At 40.9% G+C, this 25,464-nt stretch overlaps 1 protein-coding gene across 6 annotated transcripts in view; it reads right to left on the bottom strand.

Moving 5' to 3' along the window:
* Nucleotides 1-22,306, bottom strand: part of med30 (mediator complex subunit 30) — a 36,883-nt gene extending 14,577 nt beyond the window's left edge. For 2 of the 6 annotated variants that reach the window (XM_040120969.1, XM_040120964.1), the window contains exons 1-4: nt 22,202-22,306; nt 20,917-21,199; nt 18,206-18,364; nt 12,147-12,254 (exon numbers count right to left, since the gene is read on the bottom strand). In XM_040120969.1, coding sequence (XP_039976903.1) covers nt 12,147-12,254; nt 18,206-18,364; nt 20,917-21,108 — 459 coding nt within the window. In that variant the 5' untranslated portion in view covers nt 21,109-21,199; nt 22,202-22,306. The other 4 variants (XM_040120970.1, XM_040120966.1, XM_040120968.1 and 1 more) reach the window with 4 other exon arrangements.
* Nucleotides 22,307-25,464: the final 3,158 nt, after the last annotated feature.

Genomic DNA, 25,464 nt, shown 5'->3' with positions numbered 1-25,464 from the left:
CACCTGCTGTGCACGGCCTACTAATTCTGGATCCTGAACATAGTTATGGAGGATGGGAAGGGAGTAATAGAGGGAAACAGGGACGGAAGACAGGGAGAAAGGTATAGGGAGGAAGGGAGACAGAAAGGGAGCAGGAGTGGGGCACAGCAGGGGGATAACGTCTGTGGGAGTGGAAAGGACGAAACAGAGGGAAGGAGGGAAACAGGGAACCAGAGAGCAAAGCAAAAGAGATGGAAAGACACAGAGAGAGAGCATCTGCCTACCAAGCTGCATCCCTCTCTCCCAGTCTTATTACAGTTAGGAGGTTGCGTTTGTTTATCATCAGGCCTCAGCAGACTCCCCGCCTGCTCTTCAGATAAAACTAACTGCCAGTGCCACTGGAATTCATTATACACGCCGCGCCGGCAGCCAGCTCACTCAGGTCTGGAGAGGAGAGAGGAGCAAAGCCAGACAGTGGATGGCTTTTCTATTTGAAATTACAAACATCCCCCTTGCTTTTAATTTCTCCCTTTCTCATTTGAATAAAGAGGACAGACGTGGTAATTAACAGAGTATTAAAAAAAGCAAGGCAGTGTGCGGTGACGGAGGGAGAAGAGGAGGAGGAGGAGAAGGGTGAGGGGGCATGGGAGAGAGAAGTAGCAGCAGCAGCAGAAGAGCGGGAGAGATAGTAACTAAAAGAGGGGGGAGAGAGAGGAGCTGTGGAGAATTAATAACAGGCCAGATCTCTCCAAGGCCTCCTTAATGGGCTGTGACAGGAATTTATTCACACTTAGGCTGGTATTAAATCAAACGCAAGGCAAGTGGCAGGCTGCCGCACAGGGGTGGGGCAGCGGGGCAGGTGTTGCAGAGAAAACGGTGGGGGTCTGCCATGCCCCCCCCCAAAAAAAAAGGGTGGAGGGTCATCTCCAAGGAATTTGGGATACATAGATGTTGGAGAGATGAGATAAAATGGATGTATGAAGAGAACAAATGATGAGCGATATGCCTATGACAAGACAGCCTGTCCCACGCCCCAGATGGAATGATTATCAAGTAGTCCGAAGAGCCGCCATGAATCATCCTTCCTCCATTCTGCAAAATGCACCGTCACTCAGCCAGACAATCAGTTAGCCAATCAGTCAGTCAGGCAGGCAGGCAGAAAGGAGGCTGATTCCCACTGACTTGGACAGCACTTGCTACAGACAGCTGGCGAAAATGGAAGCTGCTCAAAACACAAAGCTCCGTCCAAATTAGCACTCAGTGAAAAATTCTACCAGTGAATTTATTTGTCATATTCTTTGTTTTCCCGTCATTAACTGGCTTGTGACCAGTAATGTAGGGTATTCATTAGAGCTGTAATTTGTGGTCACCTGGGTGCCACAGAATTTGGTCTTTTTTATTGGAGCAGAAACAGTGTGGATGACTGGGGACCCTGAATTGATATGCACAATCACATTCTACGGCACAAGAGGTCTGCAGCACAGAAATTGAGCAATCGCAACCCATTAGGCACCAATGAATTATGCCTAATGCATCTTAAACATTTACGCAAACACTGTTGACTTTCACACATGCTCAAATAAACTTTACTTCTTCATACACACACTCACATTTGCATAAACTGCAACTCACCACATACTACATGCATGACAGTTAGCATAAGGAACGTGACATACAGTACAACACTACTGAATACAACCAAAATGGACAAGAAGACACACATTCAAATTTACATTCAGGCACACATATACTGGGGAAATATACACATTCAAACAGAGTTAAATTCAAATACATATTGTCACACACAGCATGCCTCCTAGTAAAGACACTTGTGGAGAATGATGAGAGTAATGGCTCCCCCCTCCTCCCCCTCCAATGCTGTGCAGATTGCATTGCCATCCGTCAGCCAGACTCCGACAAACAGCAATTACCCCAATCGACAGATAACGAGAGCGAGGCTATCACTCAAAGCCAGGACGCCCCATAAAGCAGCCAGACATTACCATGGAAGAGTCATTTATCTGCCTCTCCTCTAGCCATCCCCCTTCTACTACCACTCCACCCAACTCTGATCTTTTCTTCTACTACCTGTTCAACACCGTCTACTTGTGGGGTGGGGTTCAGGCTTCAACTGAAAAGTTGTAGGATATGGGCCTGGGATTTTGGGGAATGGGATGAAACTGGGCTGACAGTTCCTATGAGCGTCACTGCCTTTCTGGCTTAAGGTACTGCTCATTCAAAAGGCAGCTAGATGGTGTTTGAGAGAACTGCAGTATAGGATGTCATTAGGTCAATTTCCATCCACCTGTTTTTTTATTCACATTTTCACTGTTTGCTAAAAAAAAAAAAAAAAAAAAAAAAAAACATGAAAGGAAAAGCAGACTATTCGAAAAAAAAAAAAAACTGAATAAAATATCTCAAAGTTTTCATGCTTAGCTGAGGTGGAAAAGTTTGTGTTTTAATAAAAGCAAAATGTGACAAATGCAACGGAAACATACTTAGCGAATAAACTTTTGCTCAGTCTGACATACATGAGGCATGTGACTTAAACATACACCAAAGCTTCCGCTCGACCGGAGAGACAACAAATCTGCGTTAGACGAAAACATCAGATCTGTGTGAAGCGATGGGACTGTAACGTTCCCCCAAATTAATACGTGAAACAAACATAAATGCCATGTTTCCATAATGTTTTCTACATTGATTTTCACCTTTTGAGGTTTGAAGGTGGTCCTCTATTTAAGTCCTCTCGTTGTACCCTTTTCTTCTGCAGGTGTTTAATTGCACCCCACTGGAGAATTATCGCCACCATCTTCTTTATCACAATGTGCCCAATTCCTAATATTTCCATAGTAGTAGTGGAAGGAAACGTGCATTAATCCACATTATCTTTTGACAATTTTCTGGAAATTTGGTCTGATTGGAAACTAATAAGAGCTGCAATGGGAAGCCGAGTCAACAAAGTCAGTCAACAAAAATGAAACAGTCATATGGTAATCATATTATTATTTTAATAATAATAATAATAATAATGATCAATGGTTCCAGCTCTGTAACTGAGAATGTTTTCTGGTTTTCTTAGTCTTCTATCATAGTGCACTGAATCTCTCTCAGTTTTAGATTGCTGGTTGAAAAAAAAAAAAACAAGCTGTTTGAAGAAGTCATCTTGGGGTCTGGGAAATTTTGATGGTCATTTTTTACTATTTTCTAACATTTTCTGACTAAATGATTAATGGAGAACACAACTGGCAGAACATTAGACTGGCAGCAATCAATAGTTTGTTTTCACAACAAGTTAGTGTCTCACTAGTTCTAATGAGTGTCTTGGTAGCATTTTCAAATATTCTTCTTTTAAGGAGATATAATCACTGAAAGACAGGCATGTTTTTAATCATGTATACCTTAATTGACATGTCTCTCAGTGCATCAGTTGCAGTTGTGGTGGTTGCCGCTTGTCCTATTAAACTCAGCTTCAAAACTCTCATCAAGTTTTGATCCAGCCATTGAAAAAGATGATGGCAGGCATTAAATATCCAATACCTGCCTTCCCCACATCCTTTGGCTGTCGTCACGGATGCGATGTCAATGTTTTCCTGCAGTCTAGAGCAGAAGCAGGGCTCGGGACAGGGTTGTAGACAGGGACAAAGTAGAGATTGGACAGCATTCATATTGAGGGCTCGCCGCCACTACTACTTTACATTATTCCCTCTTGTGAGCACATGAACACACACTTCAATGGCTCTCTCTTCAGTTGAAAGGTAACAAGGGGTTACCATTCGACAGATGGATAACCATGACCTGGGTGACTGAGAATCTTCACAGACATGGGTGGTGTCGGTTCCAAGGTTATTTAACTTAAAACAGAGTGTACAAAAAATCCATGGATTTAGAATCCTATCACTCTACCATCCTATCACTCTGCCCATCATACTTCCCCATAAAGATGCATTATAAAACTGTTCATTATTTACAGGAGTGAATGAATTTAAATTTTGATAGAAGTCATCTTTTCAGAAAATCTACTTTCGGCTTTTCTAAGGGGAAATATGAGGCTAGCAATCCTAAACCAGCGTGACATATCAGCATGAGAGTTTGCAGCATGCTTGGACTTATCTTTTCACTTATGCATCAATCTTCTCTCTCTCAGCATCCTGTCTCAGAAGGCATCCTATTTTCCCTGCTGCAGCTGAATTTCATCAGTCATCTGTTATTCCTTTTGAAGACCCTATCTGAATGGGAATGGCTTAACTCTGACAATCCACAGCTGTCTACACATCTTTCAATCCATTCTTTCATCAATCTTTTACCTGTCTCTTCATTCCTGTACATCAAGAGGCCCCTCACTCGCTGCTGCTGATATGCACAGTTTCACTTGTTTCAAAACACACCACACAAATGTTGTTTTTTTTAACTTGCATTTTGCTACTTGTTTGTTTTTCCTCTGTGTTCCTTCGTCCTTTACCCTCCAATTCACACGTCTACCCTCCCTAACAACAGAGCTATCTGTCTAGTCATTCATCCATCCTCAAACACCTTTCCCACCTGAACAGTCCATTTCTCTCTTACCCTTTACGAAACAGAAAGCTTTCTTTCCATCTCTTTTTTTCCCCTCTATCACAAATCTTTCATCTTTTACTCCATCAACCTTTTTTATCGTACCATCTCTCTGCTATTTAGCACATTTAATTCTCTTCCGTCCCTTTTCTCCCTCTATTTTTCATCTCCCTCCCTCTTTCCTTCCACCACGCCCTCCTCCCAATCATACCCCTCTCATCCAGCACTATCCTGTCTGGCCAGAGTGACTGCAGCAGATGTAGCCAGGCCACAAACATCTGCTTCTCCTGTCCTGCTGCATCTCTACTCTGCTGATCAGGCTAACCACTTTAACTCCCCAAAGCTTGCTGTCCTTAATGCTGCCTTAATGTGCAGCTGGGCAACATGGGAAAAATCACAGCTAAATATGTTGCAAACACATGAGGCACACACTGGGAATCCCAGAGCCAGATTGGAAATGTGTGTTTCTAGTAAGTTCACTACTTATAATAGAAAATTTCCTCAATAAGAAAATTAGAAACATCAATATACTGTTGATAAGTTACACTGCTTGATAACAAACTCAGAACCAATCACGTCATAGAAACAAAGCAGATCATATTAGCAGAATGGACCATTTCCCAAATTGGGCAGACAGAGGTCGGCTGAGTTGGCTTGACAACAATATTTTGGTATCCAAAGTCAGATAGTTAGACAACAGATAGCTCAATCATCAAAGCTTCCCTAAATGTCAGGAGATGTTGTGGATAAGGAGGTAACAAGATGGCGCTGATGTAGCGATAATTTGGCTACTAAAATCACAGTTTCTCAGAAAATCCGGAAGAGGGGATACATTACTTTAAAGTCTGACATAAAATTGATAGAGAAGTACCCTCTTAACAAAGCAAAAAACATGTTATCTAAAAGATGAGAAATACCATAAAGCTGACGTCTAACACCAGCAATTAGACCCATCCCATCAAACAAGCAGCGAGGTGAGATAAACATCGCAGCAACAAAGTGCAACATTGCACCAATAGGCACCATCGAAAATGAGGGTTTTACTTTGACAAACATTTATTACCTGATTTAGACTGGCAAGACTAAAGATTTCTTTTGATTTTTGATGTTATTTATTTATTTATTTATTTATTTCAGTCAATTATCTGTTTGCAATTCATGCATTTTTAGGTTCTCAATTTCTAGTAGGGAATTTTAAGCTAACGTGGCGGCACGGTAGTGATAATGTACCGTTTTTAGTAGTGCTAGTGTCCCCGTTTTATTTGTTATTGTGCACGGTCACAAGGACGCACGTGCACGCTCACTTGCATGCAGTTGACACATTACTTATTCATACCAATGGTTTCGAATTAGTCCACTGATGTACAGGTGTCAGTAATGTGCCAAGAAATGCAGCCTTGGCCACACAATGCATTTTAGCGAGTGATTTTGAATTTAAACATATATTTTGTTTGTTTACAACAAAGCTACGTAGGGCACCTTAAAGAGAACAGTTAACAGAAATCACAACTTAATTTACAACATAATATATCAATCGACTGATATTTAAAAAAAAAAAAAAAAAAAAGTCATCATCATAAAAAGTTTTTGCTATACTGTCCAGCCCTACCACTGGGTTTAAGTTTGCATAGGATTTTTAACTTATATTCAAAATTTTTAATCCAAACAAGAATGAAATGGAAGTGCTTGATCTATCTTGTCATTTAAAAGATGTGTCCACCTACGTGTCTGTTCAGTGGTAATGGAAGTAAAAGTAATTACCTTTTAATAAGTCCTCTTATTAAATCAAGACTAATCACAAATGTGTAGATAGAGAGTAGCAGACTAGTTAGAGAAAAAAAATTTATGAGCCAACACAATTGAGATGTGGCTGGAAATCAATATCAACACAACCTTTACAGAGTATTCGTGTGTTCAGAGTATGATATATCTCACTTCTAACTAAATTAAACATGCCTATCTACTTTATATATTGTAGAGCATAATGACTGTTTTTGTATATGCTGCATAATAAGGTCTTGCTACTGTATGTATTAAGAATTTTAGAATGTGAGGAAAGCTTGCCCTGAGTGTATTACGGTAGCCTGTCTTCTCAATCTTTATATACTTGGATCATTCGATGGAACTCAATTTGCATGCTAATGCTCTGCATAGGGGGGGAGGTCACATCATAAACAAGGTTATTCATCATTTCCATACACAGGTTTCTAATGGGACAAAATTACTCTCACTTTCAAGTGCAGTATTTTATGTACTGGCACGGAAACTCACAGACAAAACTGAGAAAAGATGCAATTCTTTTTTTTTTTTGCAGGAATGCTGAAAAAAAAAAAAATCTCAGTATTTCAGTCCAGTATTACATTCAAAGTATTAACATAAGCTCTTGGTTATTTATCTACTGCAATATAAGCAGGCTTTTACCGTACTCTTTGCATGTATGGAGGCTTTATTTGAAAAGGTGATGCTGTTTGTTTTGGACAGGGCTGAATGCTGTTGAGCGCAGGGTTCACTGCAATGTTTCACTGTGGTGTTAACATTTAAAAGCAGCCAGGGGAGGTGGGCTGAGCTCTTAAAAATAACCAATTCTCATCTCTGCTGCTGAAACTCCTGACCTTGGACCATTATCATTGCAACACACTCAAACAGCTTGGCATGCACAATCTGTACAGAGCCAGCACAATGCATATACAAAGAGAAGACACAGAGAGGGGCTTCAGCCCGCATGCGCACACACTGAAAGCATGTGTGAAAGCAAATGCAAACACAACCTTGTCTGTCTGAAGAAAACACGAAAGCTCTTTCTCTCACTCTCACTCAGTATACACACACACACACACACACATATATATATATACAAACAAACATTACAAATCTTAATAATAATACATGATGTGTTTTACCTGAACCTTTGCCATGCTCCACTGTCCGCAACTACTGTACTGCTGGGAGGTATTGTGCGTGGCTGCTGGCTGTTTACCTCACATGCATCTGTACAGGATTTAGCTTTCACCGACCCGATGCTTATATTTGCACATAGCGTTTTAATGTCATCTTGATGGGCCCGTTTCCCAGGGAAAGATTAAACTTAATCCCGGACGCAAAAAATAATCTATAATGGGAAATGCCAAAAATTCAAGGGGCAGGGATTGCAAGTGTTAGGAGAGCCTTTGTTATGTCCCAGTGGTCAGTACAGCAATGCTTTACAGGACTGGGAGAAAAAATATACAGTATATCAGGACTATTCTTGCATTTTATTTGTTTAATGTGTAAATCAACATGTCATTTATCCTGTCTATGTCACTGGAGTGATCTGTCTTGTTCTGTCTTGTTTCTGGTCATCAACACAGCTCAAGACAATTCCTGTGACAGTGGAAGTAAGTGGGATTATTCCATCCCATTTGCAGGATTATGTTCAACCTTTAAATAAACAACATATAAAGTTACAATCCTTTGTATGTGTATAATCATGAACTCAAACCCCATATATAATAGTGCTCTCGATCGAAATTTTTTCTGTGGTACAATTTTTCTGTAGTAGGCATTCAGTTTAATTACTTTCAATAATTACCACTCTATATTGTAGTTTTCATTATAAGTGGCGGGGTCTGCCATTCCTGCTCCGGATTCAAATCTTCCCCACACGCACAAGGGCTTCACAGGAAATGATTCATGCATGAAATCCAGCATTATTGTTTGTAACTGTGTATCAATGATATCAGTTGCATTGGAGCTGTGTGAAGTTACCACTAACGCAAACCAAAGTTTTCCTACAGCTGTTGCTTCACATTAAAGGCATTCGGAACACAGGGTTGCTTCTATTTTGAAGCAGCCACAGGAAATGCAATGTATCTGTCCCAAAGATTGGCTCTGATATCAACTGTTCAAGATAGAGTCGCCAAATTAACCACTGCTTCAAACTTAAAAAATAAAATAAACACTCAAGTACTTCTAAACTCTTGCTGCGTGGGGATTAGTTTCTCCTACAGCCTCATCTACAATGAGGCTGGTGTTAATTTTTTATTGTTGGTCACACATAATTAAATTTGAAAGACCATCTTTCTATGCATCTCCATGCTCAAATGTACCTGAATTTGTCTGTAGCATTAAACTATGCAACGACTCAGGCTTAAATCTTTCTGCGACAAACTTTCAGACTTTGACTGACAAAATGGCGTGTCAGCCTGGAGAAAAGCTCTCTGCTATGCACTTCAGAGTGTCATAAAACAGCCCCTTTATCAGAACTGGGCGAAAACATATCTGACAGTGAATACATTTGAGAAAGCTCTTAGGTGTGTTTGATGTCTGACACTTGAAACCATTCCAAAGGTGAACACCTCACTCACAAGATATGGAAAAAAAATCCAAGTCATCTCTTCTTTCTTTTAATTTTAAAAGCACCACCGGCTACTATCCTGCTCAAAGTCAGCTCTTTGTAGCCAATGGTCACTTCATCCTGCTTTGATATTTTGAAAACATTTATATACTATAGAGTTGCTCATTAGCTCATTATACCACTATTTTAATCTTTTTATGCACACTGGCAACACAGCCATTAATTCCTGCCATTTTAAAATCTGAGTTCCATGGCAGAAACCAGATATGTTAGGTTTGACAAAGTTGACAACCCAGAGATCATGATCATACGTGAGGGTTGGGACATACAGACGGGTGACAAATTAAAAGGAAAAAACAATATCAAGTGCAGAAAAGCTTCAATGCACTTTGGAATAGATAGCTACAAGTCTCTCGAACTCTACTGGAAGGATGAACGCCATTCTTCCAAAAGATATTCCCTCATTTTGTGTTTTGATGATGGTGGTGGAGAGCGCTGGATTGAGATCTGGTGACTACGAAGGTCATATTCCTCAAACCATTCAGTGACCCCTCATGCCCTATGAATGAAGGCATTGTCATCCCGGAAGAGATGCAATGGATCATCATTAAGGTGATCACTCAGAACAACTCTGTATCAATTTGCAGTGACCCTTCCCTCTAAAGTGGCCAAGTGGATCCAAACCATGCCAGCAAAATGCCCCCCACAGCAAAACATAATCACCAGATCCCCTCACTGCAGGGGTGAAGAATTCAGGCCTGTACCATTCTCAAGGTGTGTGTGGCATGTACTTGCCCACTTGTCGAGGATATGGTAAGGGATGACTCATCTGACCATATCACATCTTTTTCCACATCTCTGTAAACCAGTGCCTATAGTTTTTGCACCACTGAATTCTGAAATGCACATTCATCTTTGTTTCTATGTAATTGCTGACACAGTCTGATCTGTCCTCCATTGACATTCTCAGTCTCCAGAGGAAGAGTTTTTCCTTACAATTTAATGGATCGGGTCAGTCCATCCCTGCTTAGACACCATTGCCAGATAGATAGACTAGGCTTTTTCCTTACATAACCAAATAATGCACAAGGTCATCAAATCTGCACTTTCGACCACAATTTCCGACCCCATTTACTGATGTCTTTCCCTTAGATCTAAATGCAGATGTCCCTTAAACACTGTTCCTATTGAAACACCGGCCAGTTGAGCAGTCTTTGTGACCCCGGTCTGCTGAATGAATATCAGCACTGATATCAATTTAATGGAACAGGTCAGTCCATCCCTGCTTAGACACCATTGCCAGATAGATAGACAAGGCTTTTTCCTTACATATCGAACTAATGCACGAGCATCACGGTGATCAAATGTGCACTTTCGACCACAATTTCCGACCCTACTTACTGATGTCTTTCCCTTAGACCTAAATGCAGATTACCCTTAAACACTGTTCATATTGAAACACCAGCCAGTCGAGCAGTCTCTGTGACTCAAGCTCCTGCCATCCCTGCCCCAACAATAAACCCTCTTTCAAAAGCCACTTAGATCTTTTCCTCGTACCATATTGATACGGAATCAACTGGGCCTGCTCACCATTTTTACACATGCCACAGAGCATGACTGTATGTTAATTGCTTAATTGTGCCATGCAGTGCACCTGTGTGGAAGCATCTGCATTCATTATGTTTCTCCACTCATTTATTCAGGTTTTTCCTTTAATTTGTCACCCGTCTGTAGATGAACTGCTAAACTGAGTTTCACCTTCAGGCTTCAAGCTCAGTCCTATTTTCAACACAGACGACCAGTACAACACCCTATCTTTGCTGCCATCACGCCAATCTGGGTGTGGATGTCGATTTTCATCTTATCCTCACAAGACACCGAGATATTTGAACTCTTTTACTTGAGGCAGCAGCCTGACAAGGGAAATCCACAGTTTTCTGGTACAGTACCATAACATCAGACTTTGAAGTGCTCATAGAAACTACTTCACACACTGCCTCAAACTGCCCCAGTGGGCGCTGGAGGTCATGGTTCAATGAAGTCAGCAGAACTACATTATCAACAAATAGCAAGGGTGCAATCCTGAGGACAACAAACTATACATACTCCAGCCTTTTCACTGATTCAAAAACAGAATCAGTGAAAAGCAGAGATTAACTAATTATCAAGATTACGGACATAGCTTTTACTTATAGGACCAGATGCTTTGTATGTACAGCTTCATCCTCCAACAAAACACCTGAAGGGTATGTTCTCGAACTCTGTCCCAAAAGAGTAAATACTGTAGCTGGTCTGTAGTTCCATCACCAGATCTGAATCTGAGTTTGAATAAATCAACCAGAGTCTCCTTTCTAGCACGCTGGGAAAAAGGTTTCTTGGAATTGATACGAGCAGTGTGTAGACCCTAACAAAATGAATGTACGCGATTTTATGAAGACATTGACAAAGAAACGATTTAATTTTGGTCAGTCAGGATATGGCCAATACCCGGTCTGCTGAATGAATATCAGCACTGATATCAATTTAATGGATCGGGTCAGTCCATCCCTGCTTAGACGCCATTGCCAGATAGATAGACAAGGCTTCCCATGAGTTATCCAACTCTGCCTCCTGCACAGAGAATGTATCGTCAGGTCCATAAGTTTGTCAAATTCCTTACATTCCTTACGCTACTAATACAAACTACTGACCAGATATTTTCTCATGTGTGGTAGCAGAATACAGCACATACTACAGAATATTATGCAGTGTTTGGTATGATCAACTACATTAGTCCAATTTACATCTAGTACCCTGAAAATATTGTTTAATAACGTTTCCCGGGAGCATCATGTGTAAAGCGTAGCCTCTTTAATATTGTTTTGTACAAACCTCCTCCTTACAACCTGGATGGTTGCTATCCAAATAATGGTAAATTAGCCATTAAAGCTTCAGGTTAATGACAGTGTGTAAAATTACTAATCTGTGATGAATTTCAGGCCCAATTATTATTTCTTATCTTAGAGATGATATTGGACCCAATGTTTTCCTTAAAGCTCAGGTAGATGTGATTGAGGCCGATTTAAAATGCCTGGAGGCTCATAGTTCTCAACAGCGAACTAAAACTTTACTGATCTGAAATAAGATCACTTTAAGCTGTGATAAAGATTCATGATGACAGTTTGTGAACCTTTTTTCTTTTTTCTTTTACTACGCCCATCTTCTCATTACACTGCCACTGGCTGGGAATCAAACCTGTAACCCTTACAGTGTCGTCCTGCTGAGACATAGAACACAATACCTTGTTGACCTCCAGGATTTCTCTCCTCTCCTCGGTGGCAGGGCGGCTCTGGCCAGCTGAGCGGTCCTCGTGTTTGGAGCTGTCATCTTCCACAAAGGGTATCAGTTGCTGGATGGGACAGCAAACAAAAATCTGGCTTTATTATTTACTGTAAGCAAGACAACTGTAATTGAGTCACTTTCAAAATGCTGACATATTCAACTGAATTAGACTGCCTTAAGTTAATCACTTACAGCAGTACAGTCATAACAGTTATAATCATAATTGTCTACTTTAGTGGCCGTCAACTGTTTTAAGAAGGTCTCATTCTGGGATGAAACTCACTCACTTTCATCACGTGCTTCTCTCCTCTTATTCGGTCCATGGTCTGAAGATACTAAAAGCGCTGTACTGTATATTCACATTTTTCAGTGGGAGTTATTCCTGCTGCGTACAGTTATAGGTCAGAATTATGTGCGTGTTGGAAATCTTGACCTATGAGTGCTGAGCTATACTCAAGATACCCCTGTCTCATAATCTTCTTCCCATGAAGAGGTGAAAATGGGGACTCTGTGTAAGGTCTCGAACACAGGTTTAGTCTCTTTCATCTCTCTTCAACGTCGAGAGAGACAGGACAGTGAGAAAGAGAGAGAGAAAGCGGTTGGGAGATTAATTCATTTTTAAATGCTCTGTGTGCTTGACCTTGTCTGCTTGACACTACAGTGAGGCTGATGTGCATGAGCCTTCAGGCGAGGCGGCGTTCCTGAGAACCGACAGGGTCACTGCCTGCTGCTTTGCATCACACTGCCCCCTAGTGGTCACCTCAGGGAGGAGGCGAACAGGAGGCTTGCTGCAGTCACACATCCAGTAATGTCTGAATGTCTTGAGAACACACTGTTCCCACGCTCACATAGCCAGGACATAAAGGACGTATATTGCCGACATGTGATTGATGTTATTCTTGATGATCTTTGCAGAGCTACTGCACAGAATTGGATTTTGTCAAAAACGAGAGTGACCGTTAGGTGCACACAGTGTAAAAGTAGTAAAATGTCTGTGCTATTCTACAGCATTTCCAGGAAATACATAATATCAGTTATGTTGACATTAAGTCAATTTTATTGTTCCACTCTCTCAAAATCTACAGACCAATTTCCCTGCACAATTTTAAGATGTATGACACCAGTTTTAATGGGTCTCCAGCAGCAAAGATACTCTGCAGCAATTTGTTGTAGCGGTTGCAAAAAGTTCCTATGGCAAGAAAAAACTAACATCTCCAAAAACTACCATCTCCAAAGTTTCCTTTTCAAAACAAAAACTGTCATACCAGACAAGATCACAAACACAGATTAGGTAGAAGACTCTGTAAATGACCAAAGCCAATAAAAACTGCCATAAAGTGGGAAAATACACCTTGCTCCAATAATGACTTGGCACAATGCTAATCTAAATTGTTCTGCTTGCCTACAGTGTTTGACCTGTGGTTGTGCAGCTGGACCAGAGGCCCTGCAGAAACAAGACAATGATTCAAGAAAGCTGTTTGGTCTGGAAGCAATGACTAACTGGTGTATTTGGAGCTGACCAATGTCAAGAGTCACATGCAAGTAGTAAAAAAAAAAAATTTTTTTTAAAATGTAGACAAACAGATGAAGAGAGGAAAAGACTGCAAAGTCATGGGGGGAGGGAGAGTGGTGGGAAAAGAATCAAACCGAACTAAGAAGTAAAAAAAAAAAAAAATGGGAGAGAGAATGTGGGAAACACAAATAAAGGGACAAAGACACCAAGAGGGGAAAAAAGAGCGACAAATAGATGTGAAATCCTGGAAAAGTTTGTGTGCTCCTGTCAGTTTCCACGTTGAGTTCCATGCCAAACTGTAAACTCTGACTCTTGGAGGAAGAAAAGACAGCAAGGAAATGTGCACGATAATATAGCAGACAAACTATGAGCTTGTCTGTAGCTGAAGAAAACTTTAAAGTAAGAAAAGAGACAAGTGTTTTCATTAGATAATTTCAGACCGAAGCCAATGACATATCGAATTTTAAAGGTAGTGGGCTGATTTTGGCAGCTTGTGGGGGGAAAATGAAATGTGCTGAGTAGGGTGGGAAAGATGGATGGAGAGTGTATTATATGTATGTGTGTGTGAGTGAGTGAGGGTGCGTGCATATGTTGCCATGCAGCATGTGCGTGTGAGTGTGCCTGTGTGAGTCACCCCTGCCTATTCCACAGAAAGATTGATGTGGTTTCCTGCCTGACAGAGAAGAATGGGCTAATGAAGTTTTCCAGGTTGCCTCACTGAGACAAAAGGAAAAGGGTAGAAAAAGACAAACCAAAAAAGATAACAAAATAATAAGAGAATTGTGGGGTGAATGTGTAAATGGAGAGGGAAATGAAATGGCATGGCTGTTCACCTCAGGAAATGACAAGAGGGGAGGAAGACTTCCAGAGAACAGAGAAAGGGGAACAGAAGACAAGAAAGAAAAGGTTGCAGAGAAAGAGGGGGAAATGAAGCCAGTGTGAACACACAGATTGAAAGACGGAGAGAGAGAAAAAAAGTAATGGATAGAGCCAATATCAAGCAGTGATAACAGAGAGAAAGAAGAAGAAAGGTGGAACACGAGGGAAAGGGAGAAGAGAAAAGAAAAGGCAGAAAGTTTTAAAGAGTTTGAGGGAAAAAGGGAGGAAAAAGCTGCAACTGGGTTGCAACAAATGACAGCTGGAAAGAAAAAGGGGAAAGCGCTGATGTGTGCATTTAGTCCAGCTGTTCATTAAACTGGTCTGTTGCTAATTAGGCTGCGATGAGGTCACACTGCCCAAGTCATTGATTCCACTTCCTGTTTCAGGCAGCCAATAGTGAGCAGCTGTCAGGCAGGCACCTGAATTCACCGGGATGATAAATGGCATGCAGGCTGAGGCCAAAATCAACAGCCCTCCACCCCAGACAAACATGGTGAGCTGAGCTATTGGCTGGTCAGCACTGGACTTGGTCTCAGCCACAAGGGGAAATGAATACAAACATTTAAATAAGGTGAAAAGAAGGGGCAGAAAAATAGGTAGATGGCGAAATTCCTCAATGAGGATTTACACCATTACTTCAAAGGAAAATGTCAAAGTGAACCACTCATACACTTGGATTTAGGGGCAGAACAGCAGGAGAGTCATTCTGAACAACCCGTGTAGATCATACAAAATGCTGCTGAGCAACTGTATTATTCTCTGCGGAAAATATACATGGTGGCAGCCATCACAAATTTGTTCCAATTTAAGACTGGTCTCCTCCCACATCGTCCTTTATCCTCAGCAGGAGTCTGGTGAGAGAGATTAGCTGCAAGCCAATCTGTAGAAATTGGGAAGGGACTGCCGCAGTCATAAATCCAATCAAACAGTGGTGGATGGCCTAGCTGTAGCCCTGCATGGAGCCTCGCACGGTGCATGCCCAGTGAGCTTGTTTGTGTGTGTGTGTGTGTGTGTGTGTGTGTGTGTGTGTGTGTGTGTGTGTGTGTGTGTGTGTGTGCGTGTGCTTAAGTGTACATGTGATAAAAAAAAGTGCCTTTGTGACATGCTACATTGCACCACATGCACAGCTATGTTGAATTGGTTTTGTGTGTGGGCTACAGTTGTGCACAAGCATGGGTATTTTCTATGCGTCTGTCCAGATAGGCAGGGGCAGAGTGCGGCTGAGCTGCTGTGCTGTTGTTCCTGAAGGTGGATGGTGACCGTAAACAGCGGTAAAGAGACTCTGGAGACTCACCTGAAGCAACAAATGAATCGGCTGCAAGCGGAGAAAAGACAGACCTAGAGGGAGTAGGTGAGATAAGAGTCCCCCAGGGTAAAGATGTGCGATTATTTGTGCGGCCGTGTGTGTGTGTGTGTGTGTGTGTTTGTGTGCGTGTGTCTGTGTCTGTGTGTGTGAGCAAGAGCAAGGGGCTGTGGCCTACTTCCCTTAAACTAACAACATCCTAATTTAGCAGGCAGTTTTTGTGAAAAGCTGGGCACATACAACATGTGTTGATGTTTGCATCTGGAAGGCTCCATCAGTCATGTCAAATTAAAAACGTAGTTCCAGCACGTCAGTAGTTACAACCACATCCTGTAAAATCTAACTGCAGTGATGGCTGTTTCTATGTAATAAAATATAGCTTGATTTAAGGTAAAATAACATCTCAGCAAGGAACTGAAAATGTACCAATCAAAGGACAATATTATAACTATAGTAAAATCTAAGAACATATTGCTCTAAATTAGGGCTGCACCCTAAAAGTCGAATTGATACATCAGTCAAAAGGACGCCAAGTGGACTTGCACTTTGTCAGTCGAATCGCTGCATTTTTCTTTAAGCATTGTACACATAGCAAACTGAGTCTTGTCTCAAAAATGACTGAACCAAGTGTAACGAAAGTAGAGAAGGGTGTTGGAAAACGGAGGGTACTACAACACCATACTGACAGTGTGGAAATCTGATGTTTTCACATCACAGATGATCAACAAAGACATTAAAAAGTGAGTTTAACAGGTAAAACTGAGACTCATGTAGGCTGATAATGGTGTTTAGAGGGGCAGCAGTTCTGCAGGTGAGCTGACACAGAGTGGAGAATGGGAATAAAATTTTTATTTTGTCATATTCTTAGGTATGGTTTGCTGAGGAAAAAAATAATGTTTAGTGTTTATAAAACTGAAAAATATATAGAAGAGAAAGCCCAATGAACCACAAGCACCCCAGCCCCAACCCCATATTAAAAGGGGATAAGATTCAAACTGATAATTTCCTGTAATGACAAAATTTAAGGAAATAAAACTACATGTAATGTGATAACTGGCCAATGTTAGATCAACAATTATTAGATCACTACCTCTTTATAGATAATAATAGTGGTTGATATAAGAATTTGAACCGCGGTTCTTTTTTCATTTTTTTGCATTACTACATATCAATCCATTTATAAAAGGGACATTTGTACCATATTTCATAAAGTCATTAAATGACATGGTATAATCTCTCCTCAGCATGTGACCAAGATTTAATTAGGGCAATGCCTTATCCAATGAAGGGTTGTGTTTACTACACATGATCTTTTCTAGCACCATCTTGGCTCAAATTAGCTCTAGAGGAGTTTCACATGTGTCCCGTTCAGGGACAACACAGCTTCTAGAAAGGGGTGATTTTTTCCCTTTTCAGGGTTTGTGTTCAAATTGGGAAGCTCAGCTTGTACAGAGTTAGGAAGGTGCCTCTGGCATCCTCAGCATTTTGCCTAATAGAGATGTCCAGGGCAGCACGTACCTGTAGTGTCTAACACACAACGAAAAACACTTCCACCAACTGTTTTCTATGCAAGCCCTCACACCAGCAGCGTAACGATGCACATCAACCTGCAATGATGCGTGAAGCCACTGTCCTCTTTTCAGGTGTCAACATGCATCAACTCACAGCAATTTGATCACATTTGCTCCCTGGACTGCCACATCCCAGCTACTGTACTCTGACTACTACTTCTTCTGTCTGTATGACGCGTCCAGTGTATACTACAGGCGTCAATCGACAATAGAGCCGGACCAAAGCTTTGTTTACACAGTGAGTGCAAGAGACCGGAAGTGGTGTGACACTTTGAGTTTTTGAACCTACAACAGAGACTTGCCAAAAGAATCATAAGGTATGCAAGAAGTTGGTTGAATGTATTACTTGTATTCAAAAAAGGGCCAAGCAACTGACAAAAGTGTGCTGAAAGGATTAGTCAACTAATCAATTAGTCGACTGACAGAAAATTAACCAGCAACTGTTGTGATAAATGATTAGTTTAGTCATGTTTGGGTCTAAGTCTTTTTTAGTTCCAGCATCTCACTTGTGAGGATTTGTCATTTGTACATTTGAAGATGCCACCTAGGGTCCTGGAAAACAGAGATTAGCATTTTTTCAAGATTTTCCCCCGTTTTATAGACTACATGATCAGTGTCGTAATATGGAAAAACTGAGCGTATGAGTCCCCTGGAAATTTTGACCTTTTACCAAAACTACAGTCTCAACTCTTCCAATCACATAAGTGTGAAAAAAAAAAATGTCACCTGCATCCTCAGATTCCATGTCTCACCTCTGGGGGTATGGGGTCCAGTCCGGCGCAGTTTTCATTGCATTTGTCGTAGACGAGGCGCAGCTTGCGGAAAAGCACAGAGAGCATGAGTAGGTGCTCCTGGAGTTTTCCCAGCCTGTCCTGGTGGGTGTTGGGGTGGTAAGTGACTCCATTAGGCAGCTGAGGAGCACCACAGAGGAAATTTTGGGTTAGGCAAAGTACAAGCCTACAGTTTTGCTAGGGCTAATAAAAAGCAACAGCCATTGATCCACACTGCCGAAAGCACTGCAAAGTCTCTGTTGTTCCCTAACTGGTAATAGTCCATTAGAAACCTCCAACTAATGCACAATTTAGTAATTACTTTATACTGAACAAAGTAGTAGCTTCCTTTCTGCTTAAGAAAGAGAATGAAAGGCTACACAGAAACCAGAAATGTTTGAATGTTTATCATCATGCAACAATATGGTAACTGGTCCTGACAATATAATACTGTTACAACTGAAACTACTGCACACAAATCAGCACCATCAAAAGGTAAACTGATTCAGCTGCTGCAATTTGAATGTTTTCTCTCACTCTCATACTGAGGCAGCATCACTGGCTATTAACTACAACGGGTGTAAAGGAGTAACAAGACATGTTTTTATTGAGAGGATTGACAAGCCTCTGGGGCAGCACTGTCTGATTATAAACATCCTACATAACATGAAACAAACCTGCCTTCTGGGCAAGCGCAGGGAAGACAGAGAAACAGAGGAGGGCCAGACAGACAGAGAGAGAGGGAGAGACAGATGGAGGGAGGACGGGAAGAGAAGAAAAATGAAGAATTTTCATGAGTATAAAGACAGCCTGTGAACTAAAAAAAGACAAGTCACAACAATGCTTTTTTTGCACTCTGTGGCTTTGGCATGTTTGTTTGGCCCGTCTCTGGTTATGATTATAACGAGGTGCAGGAGGAGCGTCTCAGAAGAGCAAGCAGACATCCATGATAAACTCATGCTGACCTTGGCACAGTCAGAGCTGAACTACATGTGAACTGCAGACAGAACTGATATAAAGACTAATATCCTGAATAAAGTGCTTGAGGAATCCATTAGCTCATTCTAGAAAATAAAAAGAATAAAAAATAAATGAAAAAATTGAAACAACTATCTGCCATCACTTGATTGCAGGGAACTAATGTACTGTGTAAAAATAAGAGACATATTTGAGACATCAGTTATGACCCATGAAGACAGACCATTGGTAATATTTCAGACAGCATACTGTGTATGAAACAGCCTCTGAACAAAAGCAATTTGTTCGACCAAGTAAAAATGTAGAACCAGCAGGAAAAGTTAGTCTGCGGCGCTGGTCATGGTCTTTTATCTAAAATAGCTCCTTCTTTGCTATGACAATATGCACAAAGCCCCAAAAAAACAGGAAAACCACTGGAATCTTAGCAAGTGTTGGATTTCTTATCATAAATACTTTGACCATAGCTGTCATATTACATTACTGCTGGGAAATATATATTATTCATCATAACATTTTCTTTCACTGGTAGGTGGACTACAGAGAATGATACTATTCTGTCAAACATTTCGATGTGTATTTCTAAGATCTTTGGTGTTATTTGTGACAGTGACCTAAACTTTTAGCAACACCAAAACAATTTCTCAGTCTTGTTTTTACCAACTCTGGAGTATTTCAGAGCAATTTTCTCTTTAATGCTGAGAAAATTAGACTTGCTTTGGTATCGTTGAGCCAAAATAAATTCTTTACCTGCCTTAATGGTTCGAGCTATAGCTCAGCTTCAAATCATACAGAAAGAGGCTTTCTTCAAAGCAGACATTTTGAGTTGTCATAGCAGAAAAGCACAGGTGCTAATGATAGAATTTTCAATGGCTCCGTTCTAGTTAAGTGTCCCTGTCCCACCGTGCACAATATCAGGACCCTAAAACTGAATCAGCTAAATGTACTTCAGGCATCATTCATTTTACTATTCACATTTGCGCTATTCCTACTGTGACATGTCAAAATGTATTCTGTGCCTATGTGGCCTTTTTTTCCGACATCACCAGAAATTTTAGCTTCTTTGCACTTGTTACCAATTTCTTTTGCAATCAATTTTAAAGTTTTGCTAAGATCAAAAAAGACTTTACATGGTTTCCAGATTATATCAATAAAGTTTAAACTCTCTACTGTCCCTAAAGGCCTCTTATTTTCCCTGGTTTTGTCCTTTTAGCTGTTCCAGAACTGAGGTTAAGATCAAGGGTTGATTAAGCTTTTGGCTGACTGCACTGAAGTCTCAGCTTTGGTACAGGCTTCCATTTAGTATTCAGTCTGCTGGCAATGTCTGTTTTTAAATCCTGCATCAAATCACATTTTTAACTGACTGACAGTTGTTTTGTTATTTGTAAAATTGTGCTTTGTCAGTTTACCATCAGGCCTATTATTACTGTTTTTGCATATTCCTTTTTATCTTTTGTGTCATGTTTGTTCCTTGGCTTTTTCTGATTATAGCCTGCTGTTTTATCTTTTATATAGATCTGTACAACAATTTGTAGCTCAAGATTGCAGTTTTTACTCCTTTTATACTGTTGCTCTTAAGGCATTAAGTATCTTTTAAGGGTGTTAGGGCTATGGGAAAAACAGGAGACACAGAGGGAGAGTAAAACAGAAAACTGAAGGGGGACTTCAACCATATTTGACAGGCATGTGGGCAGAGACACAGACACAGTGAGACAGACCTGCATGTTCCTGAGGAGCTGGAAGATCTCCATGGTCCTGAGGACAATGTCTTGGACCGTCTCCTGGCCGATGCGACACAGCGAGGCTGTGTTGACATCACGCGCTGCCTGGGACTGCTGCTGTTGCTGCTGCTGCTGCTGCTGCGACGGTGGCTGTCCGCCAAAAGACGACAATAGCGGAGGGGTTGTCATGGAGTCAGTAGGTGAAGATGATGGAGGAGAAGGTCTAGGTCCAGGTGAAGTTACCTGTCAGGCTATTCCACACCAGAACACCCTTACATGCCTTCATGAGGTGTTTGACAGCGGTAGGAGAGGAAAATGTGGAGTAAAATCAAGATGAGGAGGAAGAAAGTAGGGCAAGTTAATGGAAGTCTTGACAACTGCACTAGGACTGAAACTATTGATTATTCTGCCCATTATTTAATCGATTAGTGGTTTGCTCTGTAAAACATCAGAAAAGTAGGAAAAATTAATATAATGATTTCCAAGAGCCCAACGTGATGTCTTCATTTAGGTTTTTGTATTTGACCAATAGTCCAAAACCCAAAGATATTTAGTGTACTCCAACACTTGTAAATGTGTCAAATCTTCACGCCTGAGAAGCTGAAAGCATCAAATGTTTGGCATCCTTGCATAAAATGTACATAGACATTAATCAGTTATCAGAATAGATGCAGATTATTTTTCTTTCGATCGACTAATCGCTTCGGCTCTCCTGCACATCCTCAATGACGAGTGGCCTAAAACAAAACGGTAGTCACATTACTGCATGAGGACACTGGCATAACATTTAGCTTGTCTCATCAGTCAGCCACCGTAATATTGTTAACGAAGTGCAATACCCTTTATTTAACACCCAGGAAATGCAGAGGGGCTCCTCACAAGCTTCACAGCTGTCACAAATCAACTAACACGAAACGATGTCAAGCTAGAAAGATTCAACACGGATAAAGTCACTGTGCTAACGTTTTAGCCGTTTATATAATTTGTATACCGGGGTTTCTGACACAGTTAAACGTGCCTTTACATCAGCACGAGTCTGTTAGGCGCTATCCTTGACTTAACATACCACGCCCAAATGCATTCAGTCGAGTAACGGGTTAATTAGCTGACATGTAAAAGTGGAGTGGTTGTCACCAAAGCTAAGTGGACGGTCACACCACACGACACTTGAGCCTCACTTTTTTTGTGTGTCCTCTGATTATTCCGACACCGCGTGGAAACTTAACACCGCAGTGATTTCTCATATCTATGTAATATCACGTCTGACAACGTGTAGTGTTACCTGTGTGGTGATAATTTATCTGTTTTGTTGACATATCAAATCCCCTGCTCTGCTCCTAGGATCTCAGCTGCTGGAACTATCGCGAGAGTTGTTCTTGACACCGCGACCAGTGGCTGTAACTAATGAAGTAGAGGAGCCACTTGAATGTTTTATTTTTTTTTTTTTTAAGTAATTTGAGGTGATTTTTACCAGAGGAAGATAGTACAATCTTCACGAACTGAAATTTAATATGCGTTAACATTAAATTTAACCTATCTTTATCTTTTTAATTGACTCCTTCCCTGCGAATGTTTCGAAATTCAGAAAACATTACGGTAAAGCGAGGAGCAATAGGAAATTGTTCAGGCTACTTAGGGTCACAGCGCCACATGCTGGTTTACTCTTATTTAACAACCAAACCGCACACATCTGACCTCATCAACCCTCAGGCCAATTTACGCCACTTTATTGATTCTCATGGGTCGTTATAACGTTTTTGGTAAGCATTATTTAAATTCACCCCATAACTGGCTTCGTTGTCTGCTCTGTGTGAAATGAAATCCCTCAATGCGCCCATCCATCTATTACTCAGACTGTACAGCTATGCTTGGATTATTATGTGAGCCATCTGAATTCAAATTAATTTGAACTGCAAGAGGTGTCAGAAATAGACGTTGGGCTATACAAGGCTTCTTTTTCAGCATGTGCTCTGCCATGCATCCGAATTACTGCTCTGACTAACAGAGGCTGGAAATAAGAGCTTTATTGAAAAACGAAAAGCTTTGCCTTTAGGCTTGAGTGGGGCTGAAAAAGTAGATTAGGATGCCTATTACTTAATTTACATTATTCATTCAAATTTGGGGTTACAGGCTGGATTTCAATTTCCTTTTATCTGGAACAGGTTTTGTGTAATATTAACCTGAAGTCATTTCTTTTCACTCATTTTCTTTCTCTTAAAAAAAAATCACCTTATCTGCAACGTACAAAACTGACATGAAAAACACTGTGTCACTGTGTGGCCACTTGACTGCCCACAACTTCTTAATTGCAGAAGGAGCGCTGGTTAGCCTGCCAGGATGAATGAATGTTACTCTTACAATCCCCATCTGCTGTGCCGCCATGCCATTTGGAAACGAGTTTCTCCATAGTCATCCAGCCTGTCGTCTTGGTGTGTCTAATTGGGACAAGGGGAGTGGTGACGGTGGGTGGCTGGAGGCAGGTAGTTTGCCTTCCCTGCTGTGTTGCTGAATTACACATTTGACATTATGAGAAACAATTTAAAAAAATAATTACCACATATTCTTGGGAAAGGTTGGAAATTATTTGAGATCATTTTGTGTGTGTGTGTGTGTGTGGTAAATGTGTGTGTTTATCATAGGGGCATGGCGGCAAAGGCAGCTGCCTAGAGGCCCTTACCTACTTGAGAGTCCATTTGTCATCGATGATCAAAGTGAACAGAGAAACAACAGAATGTATTGATCGCATTAAGGCGAGCTGATGGAAAATGCATTGATTTTAAATTGCTTTTCCATGTTAATGTAATCTAACCTTATTGAGACAAAACATTCTTGTAAATATCAATGACCCTCATTCATCACAAGGCAGTGCAAACAGAAATCTTATCATTTTTACTTTGCCCAACTTTATTAGGTTACACAGTCACAAAACTTACTGGAAAGCAGCAGGACGAAGATTCAAGTTAAATATTGAAAAAATAGGCAGCGGAGTATCTCATTACCTGTGTGTCTCATGCAGCGGGCTGTATGTCCTGTGTTGTTGCGTGTAATTGAGGCCTCTAGCATAAAAGAAACATCAGGCAACACAGATTACCTTGAAACTGACAGCACGTTCATAGCAATGCATCACCTCATCAAAGCTGCAAGGGCTTGAACCTTGAACATGAGACGGCAAGAGTGAGACGGAGGGGGGAAGTGGTGGGGTGGAGGGGAGGATGGAGTGGCAGTCAACGGAGAAAGAAAAGCAGAGAATAAAAACCACAAGTTGAAGAAGGAGCAAAAGATAACAAAAAAAACTGAAGGGAAGACAGACAGAATACCCTTGTGAGGAAACACAAACCATGTAATAATTATTAGCTTAGGGGGTATCAGGACTAAAACGGATTATCTAGCCACCTAGTGCATTACTCATGCTTTAATTAAATATGCACTGATCTGGTCCCTCCAGGGCTAAGTTCAGATAGAGAGCAAGGGGAGTACAATGGTCTGCTCTGAAGGCAGCAGCATGTGAAGTCCATTCAACCACTCACAGCCAATTTCTCAATCAGAAAGTCTCTAGACCCAAGAATGAGATTAGTATAGTGGAAGGTATGGGGCACAGGAGTACAGTGTATAGGTGTGGGTGTGAGCATACGGGTGGGTGTGCTTGTGTACTGTAAGAGTGCATGTGTGCAGGAAGTAAAGAAGTCCACCAGTCAGCAGCCACCGTTACCACGTAATCTCTCAGTATTAATCTCTGTAGTATTCTTTTTAGACCTTGTGTTATTGTATCATTTCATACCTGTGTATACACATATATCTCTGTAAAATATAAATGTACATTATATTACCAGGCACCATCATTGGATATGAGAGTAGTTTTTTGTTTGTTAAGATTCTAGTTGAGTTTGTAATTATTGTGTGTGTGTTTCTGTTATTTTTTTTCTAATCCATTAAGGGGGAGTAGAGCAACAGACATTCAATTCCATTCAAATCTTTATTGTCATATGCACAGAGAACGGTTGCACTCCACAATGAAATTCTCACTTGCGCTGGTATTCAGCCACCATAGACAACTATGAAATATTTTAACTGTAATACAGAAACGAACTGAAATTACACAGAGGCAAGTCTAAAAACGTGGGCCTTGAGCTGCTTCATAAATCAGTTCATAAACCACAACCCCAAAAGCATGGTCCACTTTGACATAGGGCTGCAGTAGATCTCTAATGTTGGCAGTAAGAGTTAAAGAGTTAATTTAGAAGCTGTACACTGGACCACCTGCAAAGCACGAGACAAGACAAAAATGAAAGCATGAATCTGTCTCAGCTCTGTCTGTCAAATTCATGATACACAAGTGCTTCGTTCATTAGAGGCTCCTACTTGGACATTGTCATAAATCCCTCTTTATGCAGTCTACCACGTTAACTCACCTTTTTGTACATTTTACATGCAGCTGCTACAGTATGATTAAAACACCTTTAGAAGCAGCAGCCAACTAGTGGATCACAAGCTCATGCTGTGCAGCTAATCATTGTTCATACCCACCGAACTATTTTAAATTGTAGT

The sequence above is a fragment of the Xiphias gladius genome, chromosome 24, assembly GCF_016859285.1.
Source record: "Xiphias gladius isolate SHS-SW01 ecotype Sanya breed wild chromosome 24, ASM1685928v1, whole genome shotgun sequence".
Taxonomy (NCBI): domain Eukaryota; kingdom Metazoa; phylum Chordata; class Actinopteri; order Istiophoriformes; family Xiphiidae; genus Xiphias; species Xiphias gladius.
Note: the sequence above shows the minus strand (reverse complement) of the source record. Positions and strands in the feature narration are given on the sequence as shown.